The 17,308-nt window shown below is 42.1% G+C and overlaps 1 protein-coding gene across 2 annotated transcripts in view; it reads right to left on the reverse strand.

The window, feature by feature from the left end:
• Window positions 1-604: 604 nt before the first annotated feature.
• The window catches only part of LOC309978433 (neuroligin-4, X-linked), a gene marked incomplete at both ends in the record, with an annotated part of 268,560 nt that continues 251,856 nt past the window's right edge, over window positions 605-17,308 (reverse strand). For both annotated transcript variants that reach the window (XM_082864908.1, XM_082864907.1), the window contains 3 exons: window positions 605-1,454; window positions 10,408-11,197; window positions 14,851-15,036. In XM_082864908.1, coding sequence (XP_082721034.1) covers window positions 605-1,454; window positions 10,408-11,197; window positions 14,851-15,036 — 1,826 coding nt within the window. The remainder of the gene's footprint in view (window positions 1,455-10,407; window positions 11,198-14,850; window positions 15,037-17,308) is intronic.

Genomic DNA, 17,308 nt, shown 5'->3' on the forward strand with positions numbered 1-17,308 from the left:
ATTTTTATTTTTACAAAGTTTCTTAAATAGAGTTCAGGCTGGCAAAACATCTCTTTGCACAGAACTCTACGTACGTAACTGCATAGTCAGTTCTTTTATTTTAATAATAAAATTCTACTTTTCCTTCTCTCTGGATTACACCTCCATATGCTGGGTAAAAGCCCATAGATTCTTTCTTCACTTAAGTAGAGCCATCTGTCGTATGGCACAAAAAGAACTTTTATTTATTTATTTCAATTGTAATTAAAAAAAAAAAAAGTGTCCTCGGCCGAGTTTCAGAAGTTTCAGCTTCTGTGGTCACACTGGAAACATCCAGGTCCTTGAAACTTCGATGTCCTAGTTGCACTAAAGTTTGCCGGATGGTGGAGATCTTAAAGCAGTATTGTAACAGCAATGTATACGTTTCACATTTCGTAGGGTCAGAAGTTGATCTCATTGTACTGGGAAATGCCAATGGAAAGGGTCTGCAAGGACACAGTGGCTGCCCTTTTGCTTTTTGTTTTGTCTTAAGCCAAACATTCCCTGTTTGGAGATGTTGCTTCTTTCTTTCTCTCTTCGATGTGGCTGAGGGGAGGCGCAAAGGGAGGGGAAGAAGACGGCAAAGCTATACTCTAGTGGTTGAATGCCCGTGGGGTAAATTTGTACTGTTTTGTCCTCCACTGAAGGTATTGAACGTGTGCAAAGGCTGCATCCCCGTCAGTGTGTTGGGAATCATAGTGATGGTATTTGGTGTCATAAGTGGGATGTCATCGGGGGACCTGCGCAGCGTGAGGGTGTAGTCTGGAGGGCAGGTGAGCCTCAGCGTGTCGTGAGCCTGCAGGGACTCACACTCGTGATCATGCTCCAGCTGTTTCATCTGCAGGGACATGATCTCTTCGTTCTGGATGTGAGCGATGTCATTTGTGGTATTTCTCTGGGGACTGGGGCGCCTGTGTGTCTCATGGCGCCTCTTGTCCTTCTTATAGTACAGCGCTGCGAACGCCAAGATGTTAAGGAAGAGTAAGGATGCCCCCACGGCAATGGTGACGCTCAACTCAGTGGAATAATCCCGTTTGGTTTCGATGAGGACGGTGGTGTCCTCAGGCCCCGTTTTATGAGGGTCCTTGGAGTGTTTGGGGTTGTTGGCGGGAGTGATCGCCGGGCGTTTGGTCGTGGGCCATATCTTGGCAGGAGATCGCCGAGTTCCGTAGGGAAAGGAGGTCATGTCCGGAGGAGGAACCTTTGTGGTTGTGGACACATACTGGAATATCTCATTCAGGTTGTGCAAGTGAGGCACGAGTTCCAACCAGAAAGCCACTTTTGTGGCTCGGTAATGGTCCCTCACTCTGGGTTTCAAGCCAATATGCAGATAGAGCTGGTCTTTGGGGTTATACTTGGACCAGGCCACTTCCTCAAAGCGATTGGGTTTTGTGTGAATGAACTTGGTGTCCTGAGGAACGGGCTGATTAGGATCACTGGGGACAGAAGGGAGAAAAAAAGAGAAAGGTCACACTCTTCCACATTTCCCAAGTAAATTTTAATCAAATACAATGAAATTACAACCAGATAATCTCATATGTTTATTGATATGCACAAAGTACTCAAGTAGCAACAAATACATGGTGTTTCAATCCCGACGCGCTACCATTTTGCCTTTTCTTTAAAATCCCCTTACCTTTATTTTAAAAATAATTCCTGATGGCAGTACGACAGCAATTTCATAACACTCCTGCATTTTTTAAATGCATCCAATTATCTTCCATGGTAAAGAAGGAAACCAAAAATGTGTCTTGCATTTCAAGTTTAACTACTTTTTTTTTTTTTTTTAAGTTTAACTACTTTTGATTCAGAAATCTCAACCAGGGTGATTTGCCCCCAAGAGGGCACCTGGTAACATCTGGAGATGTTTTTCGGTTGTCCTAAGTGAAGGGTGGTGCCATGAATGGGTAGATGCCAGGGTGACTGTTAAATATGCTCCAGGGCACAGGACAGCCCCTCCACAGCAGAGAAGTACCTGGTCCCAGGTGTCAGTAGTATTGAGGCTGAGAAATCCTGAGTTAGAGGCTATGGTCCAAGATTTGTGCCATTCTCTTTCTTCCTCAAGAATTGCTTCTTAGGTAAATGAATAGATACTGTGGTTACAACTAAAATGTATGTTAAAAATCAAATAAAAACTGGCTTTTGTAATTACAAGATGTTGATAAATAGAATTATGCATCAATTGTTCGCTCTCTCTCAGAAGGAGAAATATGTATGTACTTGGAAACCTTCTGAAGACTGAGTCACGTAAAGATCAAACAACATTCCGTTGATTTAAGAAGTTTGGTCAGACGGTGCTTTTAGATATGCAGAGTTAAGGATTTTAGGAAAAGTACCACACGATGCAAGAAATTGAGGGGTTTTTTATAGATTTCAAGTGTGCATGGCAACTATGAACCTAAGAAGTCTCCTATGATTTACATAATGGACACAGGCAGAAGGAGAGTCACCAAAATGGAAAGATTCTCCACAAACATGGTATTTGAAACATCTTTGCAATTAACTCTTTTAAGGTAACAAACAACCTCCCCCCGCCCCGCAAAGATATCATATTCTCATTTCTTCCATTTTTTTTAGGCTTGGTAAAGTGAGCTGTAAAACAGGTTTCATCTTAATGTGTACTGGTTTGGAAAATTTGAGATCATGCATGACATAATGTCACCTAGTTGACACTGAACATTCAGACATGATGTGCAGACCCAGTTTCCTTAGATCTATTGCTCCAGGTGCTCTAACTTCTATTTTCCAGGTAACACTTTTATGAAGCTGCCTTCAGCCACTGCCTGTTTGCTCATGTACCAGAAGGCTGGGGAACCAGAAGGTCCCACTGGAAGACCTAAAGACTACAGACATTCCCAAGTAGTGTGCAGGATGCAAACGATGCACTTGACCAACAGATGCATCTGCCAAAGGAAGGACTTTAGCCCTCAGCCTGAGGCTGTCAAAATCATTTCCATACGTGAAGTTCTGCATCTCTCCCTCTTTACAAGCTGTGAAATCTTGAGCAAATCCTTAAGCCTCTCTTAGCCTCATCTTCCTCATCTATAAAGTGGATAAGAATACTGGGATGGAAAGGAAGTGAGAAAGGTTAAATAATAACTACAATATTCCTGGCATGTAGTAAGAGCTCAATAAATAGTATCCCTCTCTGCAATGCATAAATTAGAATCCCTACAAATTGCTAGCGAGAGAGGACTATAAATAACATACTGTATACAGCCACAGAATATACCTAATACTATACATTCTACATGGCATATGCTACATAAAAGTATACTGTATACCAGTATACATGTACACTAATATACTAGATATAGTGCATGCTGCATAACAATATACTGTATATATGGTACACTGTTAATTATATATAGTATATACTGTTTAAAAGTATACTGTGTACATCATAGCATACATGGTACAGTATATACTGTATATAGTATATGCTATATCAAAGTATACTATACACTGTGTATAATATATACCACTGTATACCACAGTATATATGGTACACTGTATACTGTATATAGTATACATTGTATAAAAGTATACTATGTATATCATAGCATATATGGTACACTATATACTGTATATAGTATATGCTGTATCAAAGTATACTGTATACCACAGTGCATACATTATATTATACACTGGGTACAGTATATACTGTATAAAAGTAGACTGTATACAACAGTACATACTGCATACTATATACACACACAGACATATATATATATATATATAGATGCATAGGTATATATATGATCGTAGATATGATTATATATGTGGTATGCAGGACAAAGAAATTTTACCACATAACTGAGTACACACTAACTGCTGTGCTCTTATGAGTGAGATGATAAAATATAAAAAATTATAGGTCTTAATACTATGAGCTTTCTTATTTATGTGTTCATTTATAAACATTTATATACTTTAAAATAATCTGCTTTTAATTCATTTTTATATTCTTATATGTTTTCGAAAACTGCTGGATTTAATATAGCACCTCATGTTTTTTTATTTGAGTCTTCTGAAATACATTGTTGGAAAATTCCTATTTAACTGGAATCTGTCATGGAGAAATTTGTCATCGATTTTTATCGTTCTAAAAGCAACGAAAGGGAGCGAGGATTCCTACTATGTTTGCATTGATCTGATTTCACGGAATTGGGTCTTTTAGTTGTACTGACCTTTTACTGAAGAGAGGGCATCTAGGAAAGAGAGTGTCTTTTCATGTAGGATATTTGTCGATTTTTTTTTATGGAATTCGGTGTACATTTGAAAGCTAAGGAAACACATTTATTTTGTTCTCAGAGAATAGAGGATTTTGAAAATCCGGTAAGTATGCTGTAGGCCGATACAATCTATCAAAGTTCTGGGAGATGCACAGTCAGAAGCCTTAAACCAAGATAAACTCACGGCGCTTAAGAAGGCTCATCATTTCCCCTTGTCAAACACCCCAAAGACAGTAAGATCTCTATGTGGGATACCACTGCCTTGTTGTTTAGACTTTGCTTCAGCACATGGCGTCTTCTAATTCCCATGAGTAAAGTTCAAGATGATAATGATTAAGGAGAGAATGAAACAGTCACACCTTCTTTCTCTAGTAAAAACCTCAACACCTATCCATACTCCTCGTCACCTAAACATACATTTTCACCTGTCATATTTCGTTTGTGATATCATCTTAGAAGTGGAGGGTTAAATGCGTCTCCGAGGTCTTGTGGTTCGTCTTATTTGTGAGAGATGGGTAACATGATTCCTTTAAAAATACCAGTGAACCCTCTGATATGCTCCTTTGGGTGGTATAAGGTTTTCCTTACCCCTAAAACAATGTCGTGGTTGACCATTTGTCCCTAGACCTCTAAGACGAAAACTACCCCCTGCACCAAGAAGTATGTGTTCAGTCCGTCCTATACAACCGGTAGAGATGTTCCTTCACTGAGCTTAAAATACTTTGGGGCAATAAACGTCACTTTCAAAACCAGGCTTTGACGGCAACTCTATCTAACCCATCTTTCCTGTCTGTTTCCTGATTTTTTGCAAAGAGTGAGCAAAAGCTGAAATATAAATCAATCACAAGATATGAGCAAAATCAAAAGTAGAGATGGAATCTGAAAACCAATGAAGAATACGTCGTCCCACCCACTCGACCTATACAACTCTATTTCGACATATTGCAATATATATGTTGCTCTTCTCACATAATATATATTGGCTTATCGGCCAACAGCCTTCCCATCTCTGAATTCCAAGAGCCTCCGAGGCCTTCCATACAGAATGGTGAAGGTACTGTTCACAGCCATATCTTCTGTAGAGACCCTAATTCTACCCACTTTATCCACCTCTCCTCACACAGAACCCAAACTGCATTGGTCCTTGATCAATGGGCACCTGATTTCTACTGAGTGGCCAGGACCAACGCCTTCCCACCTATTCCCAAAGAGGTTGGATGTGACAAAGAGTTTAAATCTGTGTAATCATCCATAAACCTTGGGATTAGTTTTAATTTTTCCCAGACATAACTTCTCATTTATCAAAACTCTCCAAGTAGCCTTATTTCTAGCCTAATACTTAATGTCCTGGCTTCACTGTCCTTTCCCAGCGCTGTGTTGGGTTAGTCTTCTCACCTGGATTATTGAAACAGTCTCCTAGCAACGTCCTTCCATCCTTCTATCCTTCCTTCCTTCCTTCCATGCCTACCACACACACCATCCCCACATTATGTTTTCTCTGCTTAACAACAACAAAAACTTTGCATACCAGATATATCTACACTTAAGCCTACATGTAAGGTCAGAACCGTTAGCTTCGGTCATAGAAAAAGAAGCCCCAGTGTTCACCTCATCTCAGCAAATGTACGAATAGTCAGGATCATCGGGGTGCTGTTTACGAGGGGCAGCACATGTGAAGTTCCACCCAGCGACCACGGCAAAGCATGTTCTGACACAACATAATCCTTTCTTCTCAGCCATGTGTTGTGATTAGACGTACGATAGGATACTCTTATAACCAAACTCCTGTCTCTGTAGTGCTTACGGGGAGCAGTGGATGGTACTCAAGTGTATTCCATCCTATTCTGTGGGTCACTGCCTGAGTATGGGTTCTGGAGAACAGAGTTAAGCATCTCACCTCACACTGTGACATCAGGGATGGTTTATCCTATGCTCTTCCCTTGCTGGCATCAAATAAGGTATGAGACCCTTAATGACATGAGAGATGGTTTACTCCCATGCTGTTCCATTACTGGCACCATACTGCCTCATTCTCCTCAGCTGGACCACTTTGGCAGCCCCCTAGGGACAAAGAAATCCTCCACCACACAGGGCTGATCATGCCACTACCCTATTTAAAATCAATCAATGAATAACTAGCAACCACCTCATGAGCCATATCATCTATTGGCGAACACCTAAATCACTAGACTTTGCTCAGTCCCCCATTTTCTGTTAAACCACAAGCTACTGAAATGTGATCCTCCTGACTTACGTTTGAAATGGCACACTGCATTGCAGGTTAGGGGAGGTTCTGAGTAACTTCCTTAAAAGATGATTTGAGGGTTTCCCTGGTGGCGCAGTCTTTAAGAATCCGCCTGCCGATGCAGGGGACACGGGTTCGAGCCCTGGTCCGGGAAGATCCCACATGCCACGGAGCAACTAAACCCGTGAGCCACAACTACTGAGCCCGCGAGCCACAACTACTGAGTCCACGTGCCACAATTACCAAAGCTCATGCGCCTAGAGCCCGTGCTCTGCAACAAGAGAAGCCACCGCACTGAGAAGCCCGTGCACTGCAACGAAGAGTAGCCCCTGCTCGCCGCAACTAGAGAAAGCCCGCGTGGAGCAACAAAGACCTAACATGGCCAAAAATAAATAAAATTAATTAAAAAAAAAAAGAAAGAAAGAAGATTTGGGTCATTCCAACGACCTTTCCAATGTGTTGTGAAAACTCATTGCATTAATATCCCCAAGTACGATTTCAGCTATGCTCCACATGGACCACAGAAATAAAAATAGCTCCTGCTTGGATAAAATCCAGATTTTTCAGACTGACATCCGAGGCCGTCCATTAGCGATATCCTGTTCCCACAGTGAGATCTCTACCTGGACTCTGGTCAGATGACGGCTACTCCTCCAAGCCAAGTCCTTATTCCTTCCCCATCTGCTACTTTAGCATCTTTATGAAATCCAAAAGTATCCTAAACACGCACCACTAGTGGCCACAGGAGTATACTGGGCCAGGGATTAAGCCCAAGCTATCTGACATCTCCACCACTGTGTTTCCCAAATGAGGGGCGTGAACCACAGGCAGTAAGCGAAGTGATTTTAGGAATACAGAGTGATGAAATTAAAAAGCACTCAACATCTTAAAAACCATTTGAAAGAACACTCAACATTTTCAATCCTCACTCAGTCGTTGACAGGTCCTGGTGACCTACAGGTTTGGTGCTAGCATTTCTCTACCATCTCATGACATTAATTTCCTTTAATTTTTCTTTGGTTTTTTTTTTTTTTAACAACAAGAGAAAATCCATCTCAGAGCCTTTGGCAGGCAAGCACAGCTAATGAGAATTTAATGGCTTTATTTGGATTTTGTAGTTTTCTTTAATGGTTCAGTTAAATTGATGATGAATGATCCTAGCTTTCCATTTAAGAAAATCATATAAAATGTATTCCCAAAACACGTGAGAGAAAAAGAAAGTAGGTGGCTTTAACAAAAGTAAGTCACGATCTGTGTTTAGATGTTATGGAATTAATGATGGGTTTGGATGGTGATGTAGTCGATAGGCATGGCCATGGTGTGGGAAACGCTCCTGTGAGTGTTTTTGCTTCAAAAGAAGGCAACACTTTGCAAGGGCAGGCATTACCTATCTGAGTTCTATGACACAATTGGGCATTGGTCCTGCCCTTAAAAGGGGTTATGCACTGAACTGTTTCCCTCTCAAATTAAGATACACTGAAGTCCTAACACCCAGGACCTCACAGTGTGATCTTATTGGAAATAGGGTCATTGCAGATGTAGTCAGTCAAGTTAAGATGAAGTCGTAGTGGAATTCCCTGGTGGTCCAGTGGTTAGGACTCTGTGCTTCCACTGCAGGGGGCACTGGTTCGATCCCTGGTTGGGGAACTAAGATCCCGCAAGCCGCACGGCCCGGCCAAAAAATAAAAATTAAAAAAAAAAAAAGATGAGGTCATACTGGAGCAGGATGGACTCTTAAACCAATATGATTGGTGCCCTTATAAGAAGATGGTCAAAATAAAAAAGAACAAAATAATGCCATTTGCAGCAACATGGATGCAACTAGAGATTATCATACTAGGTAGAATAAGTCAGAAAGAGAAAGACAAATACCATATGATATCACTTATGTGTGCAATCTAAAATATGACACAAATGAACTTACCTGCAAAACAGAAACGGAGTCACAGACAGAGAGAACAGACTTGTAGTTGCCAAGGGGGAGGGGAGTGGGGGAGGGATGGATCGGGAGTTTGGGATTAGCAGATGCAAACTACTATACATAGGATGGATAAACAATAAGGACCTACTGTACAGCACAGGGAACTATACTCAATATCCCGTGACAAACCATCATGGAAAAGAATATGAAAAAGAATGTATATGTGTCTATAACTGAATCACTTCACTGTAGAGCAGAAATTAACACAAGATTGTAAATAAACTATACTTCAATAAAGATAAAAAAGAAGAAGATGGCCATATAAAGACAGATGTGCTGGGAGAGTGCCACGGTATGAGAGACACAGAGCTTGGAGAGATGCAGCTACAAGTCAGGCAACACCAAACACTGCCAGCAAAGCAGCAGGAGCTATGAAGCAGCATGGAAACATTCCCCTACGGGTGTCAGAGAGAACTCAGCCCTGCGGACACCTGCATGGTGGACTTCTAGCCTCCAGAACTGTGAAATACACTTCTGTTGTTTTAAGCTACATCATTTTTGGTACTTTGTTGCAGCAGCCCTAGGAATCTAATAAACAGGGGTTACTTAAAAATACTTGCTGACTTGACCTCAATCACCTCCTTGTCGAAAAAAGAACCTTTTGGGGACAGACAAGCATCTCTCCCCGGCACGGTTGTACCGTCTCCGTTTCCCACTGTTTTTCTTAGGTCAAACTTGTAAGATGGGACAGTCCAAAGTGGGTATTGGTACAACATGTTTTCCACTCAAGAAATGGGCCACACTTTTCCTAAGACTGCAAAACCATGAAACCACTTCCCACCAGAGTATTTGGAATCATTGTAAAGAATGATACCTGCTGACCCCCTACACATCCCCGGCATCCCCACTTCCTCTCATGAGAGCTACATGAGGCTCAGGCACTGCAGGGCTGCGGCAGTATGGGGGGCCTAATTCCACCCCCCAGCGGCCCACAGGAAGATTCTCCATCCTCCAGAGCCGGGAGGACCTTCACTGTAAATTCGGTACAAGCAGCTCAAGGTTAATGACAGAAGCGCAGGCAGGTAGAACAGAATGCTACCTCATTAATTTCCGCAATCAGGTTATTCGACAAGAGCAAATGAAAAGATGCTCTGATATTTGTAGCTCCTTAAGATGCTGGGGAGTCTTTTCTTTCGTTGTTTGCAGAGAATCTGCTCAGTGGAATACGGGTGGACCCTGTTGTATATGTAACGCTTGTGTGCTTCCTACTTTATTTGGCCAATGAGATTTCTGTATGTGTCTATAGATAGATATACAGCTAAATATACACACATGTATGAAATTTATATTAATGAAATAAACACGTGTAGATATTTATATACAAACAAAATAAATATATTTTGTGTGCCTATGTATATATAGAAAATAAATCTCACAACAATGGAGAAATCCTATGCATGTACATAGATACATATGCACATATATATCTTACACACACACACACGGGATTTCTCTACAGCTATGAGATTAGGAGTTATTACATGTGCATATACATATAGAATATATATACTATATACACATACAGTATTTCTATATATTTATTATGAGATGTATTTCATTCCTTGCTATGCATTCCACGTGGCACATGTATTTTGAGAACCCTATTATTTACCAAACAAGACAAGGTGCTACCTAGATTTGAAACTCCAGGATCCGTTTCCCATAGAATAGCCAAATATATCTAAATCTGACCCCAGTAGCAAGTGTAGGATTTTCAGTATGCATCTAGCGCCTCAGCGAAAATCTGACTTGATAGAAAACAATTCAGGGGTAGAGAAAAAGGGAGGTCTCCCTAGATGCTGGGGGGAAAAATGACTACTTCTGTTACTGTGTGCGGATGCCTGCACACCGCAGTCTAGCCGGTCGTGGGAACCACACTTACACGGAGGAACCAGACAAACAATACCCTGATGGGGAGAAGAACATACCCGGTTTTGGCGAAGTTCGTCCAGTACGTCATGACCACCGCGCTGAGCATGACATCGTTCTTGGAGAAGTTGCAGCTGAAGAGCTCGGTAGGGCCAATCATGGGGATCCCAAAGACATAGGGGACTTCGTCGCCGTGGGCTGAGTCCGCCCAGCTGGGCTTCATCTCGCTTTGGCAGTGGTGGTAGAAGGCGTAGAAGTAGGTGGGTGAGCCGTACTGTGCGTGCAGGTCCGCGGTGGCCACGGCGGGGGCCACCCACTGGTGGTCAGTGAACAGAGCCACCAAGGTTTTCCGCCGCGTCTCGGGGTTCTCCTTATCTGCCCAGTCCGTGTACATGAACTTGATGGTCTCCCGCAAGGTGTCCTTCCCCTCCGGGTAGCCGTAAAGGTTGTCCACGAAGTTGGACACCAAGAAGTCAAAATCGTTGGGCGTCACGCCATCCTCGTTATCCACGACGCCGTCCACGAACTTCAGCCCCTCCCCCTGGTTGACCCCGAGCATGATGTCATAGTTAAGGAATTCCCCCTGCTCCATCAGGATCTGAGGGTCGTCGGGGATGACATCCCCGTCAATGACGGGCCCGAAGGAGATGTGGTACGTGGCCGGGGTGATGGTCTGCTGAATGAGCTCTTTGTAGTTCTTATTCCGAAGGCATTCCACCATATCCGTGGTATCCAGCATGTTGCAGCCGACTTTATCTGCCAATATCCGAGTGTACTTGGCAGGCTGGTAGTTCACGGCCCAGCTGGACAGGGCGGTCCCGCTCTGGATGATGGCCTTCTGGAAGAGACCTGCAGGTGCAAAATTGTGGACATGCAAATGAAAACCCGCAGGACAGAAAAGCAGCTTTTACTCGGCAAAGAAGGCTCTGATTGTCTCTCGGGCATGTGAATTTCTGGATACTGCAGCATTCAGCGCGTTCGGCATCTCTTCCTCTCATTTCTCTCTCGTCTTCCCCCTCCCCCACCTGCTGGACAGTGGTCTTATAGGATGCTCTCAGACACACACACGCGCGCACACACACACACGCACGCGCACACACACACACACACACACACACACACAGAGTTTAGAAAACGAAACTGCGTTTACACTTTAGCTGCAGTGCTAAACACATACAACCTCTTTCTCCTTCCCCGATTTTGTGTAATATTAGTGGCTCCATCCCCAGAATTCGTAAATGAAGAGTCTCAGAGTCATCACAACCCCCCAGCCTCTAAAAATAGGCTCTGTGGCCATAAGAGGTCAAAGGCTGTTTCCTCTTACTGGCAAAACCAGGTACCACTTTATTAGAGGGGGAAGAGCCACTGAAATCAGTTTCAGAGTATAAATTCTGGAATGCATTTTTATTGCCACGCTCCATAGACCGAAGGTGCTAAAAACATGCAATTAAAATGAATTCATTAAATTAGCTATTCCTAAAGAAATCTTCCCTTGCATGCCCCGCTAAAATGTATCTTTTTTTCCCAGAAAAAATCATTAATTTCAAAGTTGCATCCACTCAAAGCCCAGACTTTTGTACAATTCGTTCTGCCACATTTTAAACGTGCCTGCTCGGTGAGAAACTGGGAAAATCTTGGGCTGTTTCATGAGTAAAATTCTGTGCAGCTTAAAATTTCCTATCTGATCAGTCTAGTATGTGGATGTCCAGAAGTAAACAAAAGTCTATTTTTAACTGCTCCAGTATGAGACGGAAGGCCATAAGATCATGGTGTTCTATTGCTTATCTCTTCCTGCCGCTTCCTTGAACTCCAGCATGATCTAGCTCTGACGCCTCGTAAGTCACTGGGAGAATAAAAGCATTCAGCGGGGAGTCCAGAAATCCGTGCCCTGTCGATGTTTAAGGCCATACAAGCAATCAGGGATGAAGGAAACATGACTGCAATCAGGAGGATGGGATTCTAAAGACTAGAGGATTGCCTGCCGATGACACACAAGAATGAGCTGCTTAAAACGATCTGGCTTTGCCCGACACGTCATCTAGCTCACTTGGGGCCAATTTCCCAATGTTTACCATTCCGTTGGAAATGTGCGAGTACTGACTTGTGTGTCTGTCTCTCCAGGTGAATGTTTTAAAGCACCTTAAGGAAATGATGTCCAAATTGGATCTATTAGAAGATTCATAAATGAAGACAACCAGAATTAGAAAAATGTTGCTGGAAGTTACACATTTTCTCTCTGTGTCGTAACTGTTGGCCGTGACTGAGGTAGCCATGTGTGTGTGTGTGTGTGTGTATGTGTGTGTGTGTGTGTGTGTGTGTGTGTGTGTGTGTGTGTGTGTGTGTGTGTGTGTGTGTATGTATGTTTTGGTAGGCACGTAATACAACCTGGGATAAAACTTGAAAAATTAAAGAAAAAGTTACCTATAATTCATACTATAAAATAGGAGATACTTCAATATTTTTAGTATCATTCCTTCTGGGTGCTTTCCCTCCCTTTGGTCTGTGTGTATAACTGTGTCCCATATCTGCATAGTATACTGATGTCATAATTAAGGAACTGCCCCCTGCTCCATCAGGATCTGAGAGTTGCTTGGAATGGCATCCCTGTCCATGACAGGGTCAAAAGGGAATGTGGTACCCGGCCAAGGTGATGGTTTGCTGAATGAGCTCTTCATATCATGCCTCCCAGGTTAATGCATATCTTAAGCACAGTTCTTAAAACAAATTATTGTTCCTTCGAGTAAATGCACGTGTCATTCACAATGTTCTTGCCTTTCTGGTCTTGTAGCTTTTCCTTTCATTCTTTGCTATGAGAATGCTGTGGTAGAAAGCTCCATGAAAACACCTTTTTCCCCATGTGTATGTTGACTTCATTAAGTTATATCCCGACAAGTGAAATTCCTAAGGCCAACAGTCTGGGTGTGTTCATTAATTCTTGATTCTATTGCTGGGTTGATTTTAGAGAGCTACTTTGCAGAAATGATGCAAAGCATTACCATATTCATTTCTGATCTACTGATTTAAGGAATTAACACTCTTCCCCCATTAGGTTTGGCTGACATGTGTTTGATTACTGCTAGAGTTGGTCCTGACTATTGTAAATGGAGAATCATGATTATATCCATTGAGAAATGGGAAAATACAGGTATTTTCTAAAACGCTATAGGAATCGTTATCACTAATGATCTAATTTACTCGCTTTTTCCTTTTTTAATAAAGGGTTAAGACAAACATAAGCTTTTCATTCTACCTCTCCTCAGCCATTACGAAATAAAGAATCAAGAAATTCACACTTCACAAGACTTAAAAGTCATCGTCAATCATATCTTGCTAATGAAGCAATCAGAAAGAGTCAGCAACTTGTCCACGATAGTGTAGGAAGAGAGGAAAAAAATGGGATGCTGTCATACGGCACGATGATACTTCCTTTTTTTTTTTTTTTTTTTTAACATGTTTAGGGTACTTTAAAGAAAGATAATATAAGACTCTTTAAAGAAAAATGATTCCTTTAAAGTTTCAGGTGCTTTTCATAAAGATGGTTCAAATAGATGTGGTAAATCCTTAAACCAACCAATGACACTGAAGGGAACATAACACGACCTTGACGATTTAGACTGTTATTATGAATATTCACTTGTACTTGCCAAAGTGCCCCAGGGCTGCATTTTCTTGTTTTGTCTTTATTGTTGTTCCGTTTTTGAAGGCAGAGCCAGGAAGTTATTAAGGTGCCCCCAGGCCCACTGCACCCAATTTCTGTTGATTTTTCTTTTAAAAATCTCTCATCTGATATTGCTGGGAACCTCCATCACCAATGGACCAGAGGGAATCAACCTGAATTAGTTTGCATCGAAGACGTGACTTTATAACCATACGGCTACAAGCTTTGTTGATCACGAAATCTAAAAATCTGTAACCACCGTCCACATACTGATTCCCTTTCCTATTTCTTCTCCCAAGATGAAAATGGTAGTTAATAAAATTTAAAGTTGTCCCAATAAACTCAGACAGGCAAAAGCAGGGTGTAGGCATTTCTAAAGAAGTCATTTGCCTCCAATTATTGTAAGCAACGCTCTTTGCCAGAAGTCTAAGTGAGAAAAATATATCGTTAGGATAGTTATGATACTGTATTGCGTACTTAAAAGTGGCTAGGAGAGGAGATCTTAAAATTCTCATCAGAAGGAAAAAGATTTGTAACTAAATGGTGACAGGTGTTACCTGGACTTCCCGTGGTGACTGTTTGCCACTGTATACCAATAGCGAACCGTTATGTTGTACACCTGAAACTCATCTAATGGTGTATGTCAATCATACCTCAATTTAAAAAAATCAGAAAGCAAGCTGAGTTAAGAGAAGAGCATGAGCACGCATGTCATTTGGGGGATTTTCTGTGGAGGTTTCAATAGAGACTGTGGCCACCCTGTATGCGCCTTGAATAAGAATTCAATATGGGTTCATTGCTGGGTCCCAGGGTTCCCTGCGCACGGTGGGGATGCTTCTCTTACCTTCTGAATAGTGAGACAAGGTCAAGAGGCTGACACAAGAAGCACCCGCGCCGGAGCCGAAGATGGTCACTCTCTTGGGATCCCCACCGAAGGCCCCGACATTCTCCTCAATCCAACGTAACGCTTGGATCTGATCCAGGAGCCCGTAGTTGCCTTTGGCCGCCTGGTCGCCGGTACTTAAAAACCCTGCGAAAGAACACGGGATGTTTGGGGTTGTCACCTACAAAATATACGTCAGCATCGCTGCTATCTGGAAAGACATTCCACGGTTTACTTTGTTCATTCTTTACTTTTCCTTCCTATAAATGAGAAGCAACAGTGTAGCAACTTTTCCATGGCAGAAAGGAGTATATTATGTAAATAAGAGTTACAATGGTTTTTGTTTCTTCTGACACTATAATAAAGTGTCTCATCTGGGGGTTTGTATGGGGTTAACATATAAGGTGAAATGAATCTAAAATATTTACAATACACGACAATATCAGAAACCTATACACTTTACTAGATTTAAGTTATCACTCCTGTGTCTATGTTGGTTTTCCTTGGGAAAACAAAAAAGACTCCTAAAAGAAGTTTTTCAGGGCAAAACAGTGTGTGTGTTGGCATCTGTGTATAAGACTGTGTGCACTGTATATAAAACCAGTATAGGTTTGCTTTTCCCCATTGAATTCCTCAATAATATTTTCATTTAACTCCTTTTAATGCTTAAATTTCAAAGTACATTACACCCATCATGTCATGCCACACTTAAATCGTTTAGGATGCATCTCTATTTTTCTATATAAGGAAGATATCACAGTTACATGCAGAAACTTATAATTCTTTAATTTCAGCCAAAAGCCAGTGCATATTCAAATCTCCCCAACTGTCCCCGAAATAGCATGGGCCGGTACATTTCATTTTAAAAAATAGGAGGATTCTGTAAATTAAGCAATTAGATTTCACTCAAGGCAACAGATTCTAAAGTCTTCCTTTTTTAAAAGCTGCAAATAAGGCAATACGGGCATTAAATTGTGGCAACGTGATCAGTTTTCGAGATCTATCTCATTCCCCGTTCCTCTCACACTGCAAAATGATCTTGACCTGGAAACTCTGTTTTCCTCTGATGTTTGAGGGCATTTGTGTGGAAGAGACATTCTCCCACTCAGATTCAAAACTATGAATATTTTATACAGCATCCTCCAAGCTTAAATACTTGCACAAAGTTTAATCCAACTTTATGTCCAAATCTGTCTTGAATAAGCCTTCTGGGGAAAAAAAAAGTCATAAAAGGTTGTTGGTTTTTTTTTTTCCCCCCCACTTCCCATTCCTACGTGCCCCTACACCACATCCCCAATTATGATATTTTTCCTTTCTGCACCATTTCTTTATTCCAAGGGTCATGACGTTCACCCATTTCAACGAATGCTTATTCAATCACCGTGGAAAGCAGCCGCGGTGTTTCTATGAAGACAGACTGATCCAAGCCCTAAAATAACAGAAATGAGAACCGATGCCTTCAAACACATCCCTGAGCAAAGCTGACAGCAATTCAAGAGGCCCTCGGAGTACCAGCTTCTCAAAACCTAAAACAAAATCATAAAGGATGAGATCTCACACCTACTGAGGAGAATGAGGCTTCCCTTCCAGAGCCTGCCTGAGTACCTGTGGGAAATGGGGGATGGGAGCCAGGAGGGGATTAGAAATGGTCTGGTTCAAAAGAAAGCAGCCAGAAGGGTGATTGCTGCTGTTATGCTAAAATCACAATAATCGGGACTCACAATGGCCTAGCCCTACAGGTAGATGCAAGATGACAACTGCCAGGTTGTACATTTAGGGCACATCGCACAAACCCACTCCCCTCCTAGGTTCCTGGGGATGGATGTGAGATTAGCTGTGATGAGAGGGGGTGTTCAGATGTTTCCAGGCCCTCCTTGTTTAATGAGCAATTACTAATTAGTGTTTCATGCCCGTGAATGTTATGCGGCCTCCACATTCATCCCTCTTACGTTTTACATTCTTTCTCATAAAATGAATCACGCCCTGCTTGGGAGAAGAGCCTCTTTCACCCAACTTTATGGACGGAACGGGCTTATAACGTAAGAACCGTAAGACAAGCCTCTCTTCCCGCATTCAGGAAAGAGGTGGTTCATTTCTAAAGGCTCCAGGAATTTTCTGGCAGAACTGTTCTGTTTTTAACTCATCCCTCCTCTGCCCACCTCCCTCCTACTCTCTGCTCTCACGGAATGACCTAGTCGGTTACTGTTTATGGGGAGGATTTGCAACAGATGGTAAATCGCGAGGCTTTATGAAATCAGAGCCCCTCCGTCCCCAGGAATACATGACTTGTAAAACCTCTCCAACGGCGGGCTCCTTAATCTTCCGTACCCTGGCAAATCTGACTTCTCCTAAGAGCCGCCCATGGAAAGCCTTAATCTTGGCAATTCTGCTCGCCTTTCAAAAGTCCTGAGGGAAACAA

Source organism: Leucopleurus acutus (assembly GCF_964270905.1).
Source record: "Leucopleurus acutus genome assembly, chromosome: X".
Taxonomy (NCBI): Eukaryota; Metazoa; Chordata; class Mammalia; order Artiodactyla; family Delphinidae; genus Leucopleurus; species Leucopleurus acutus.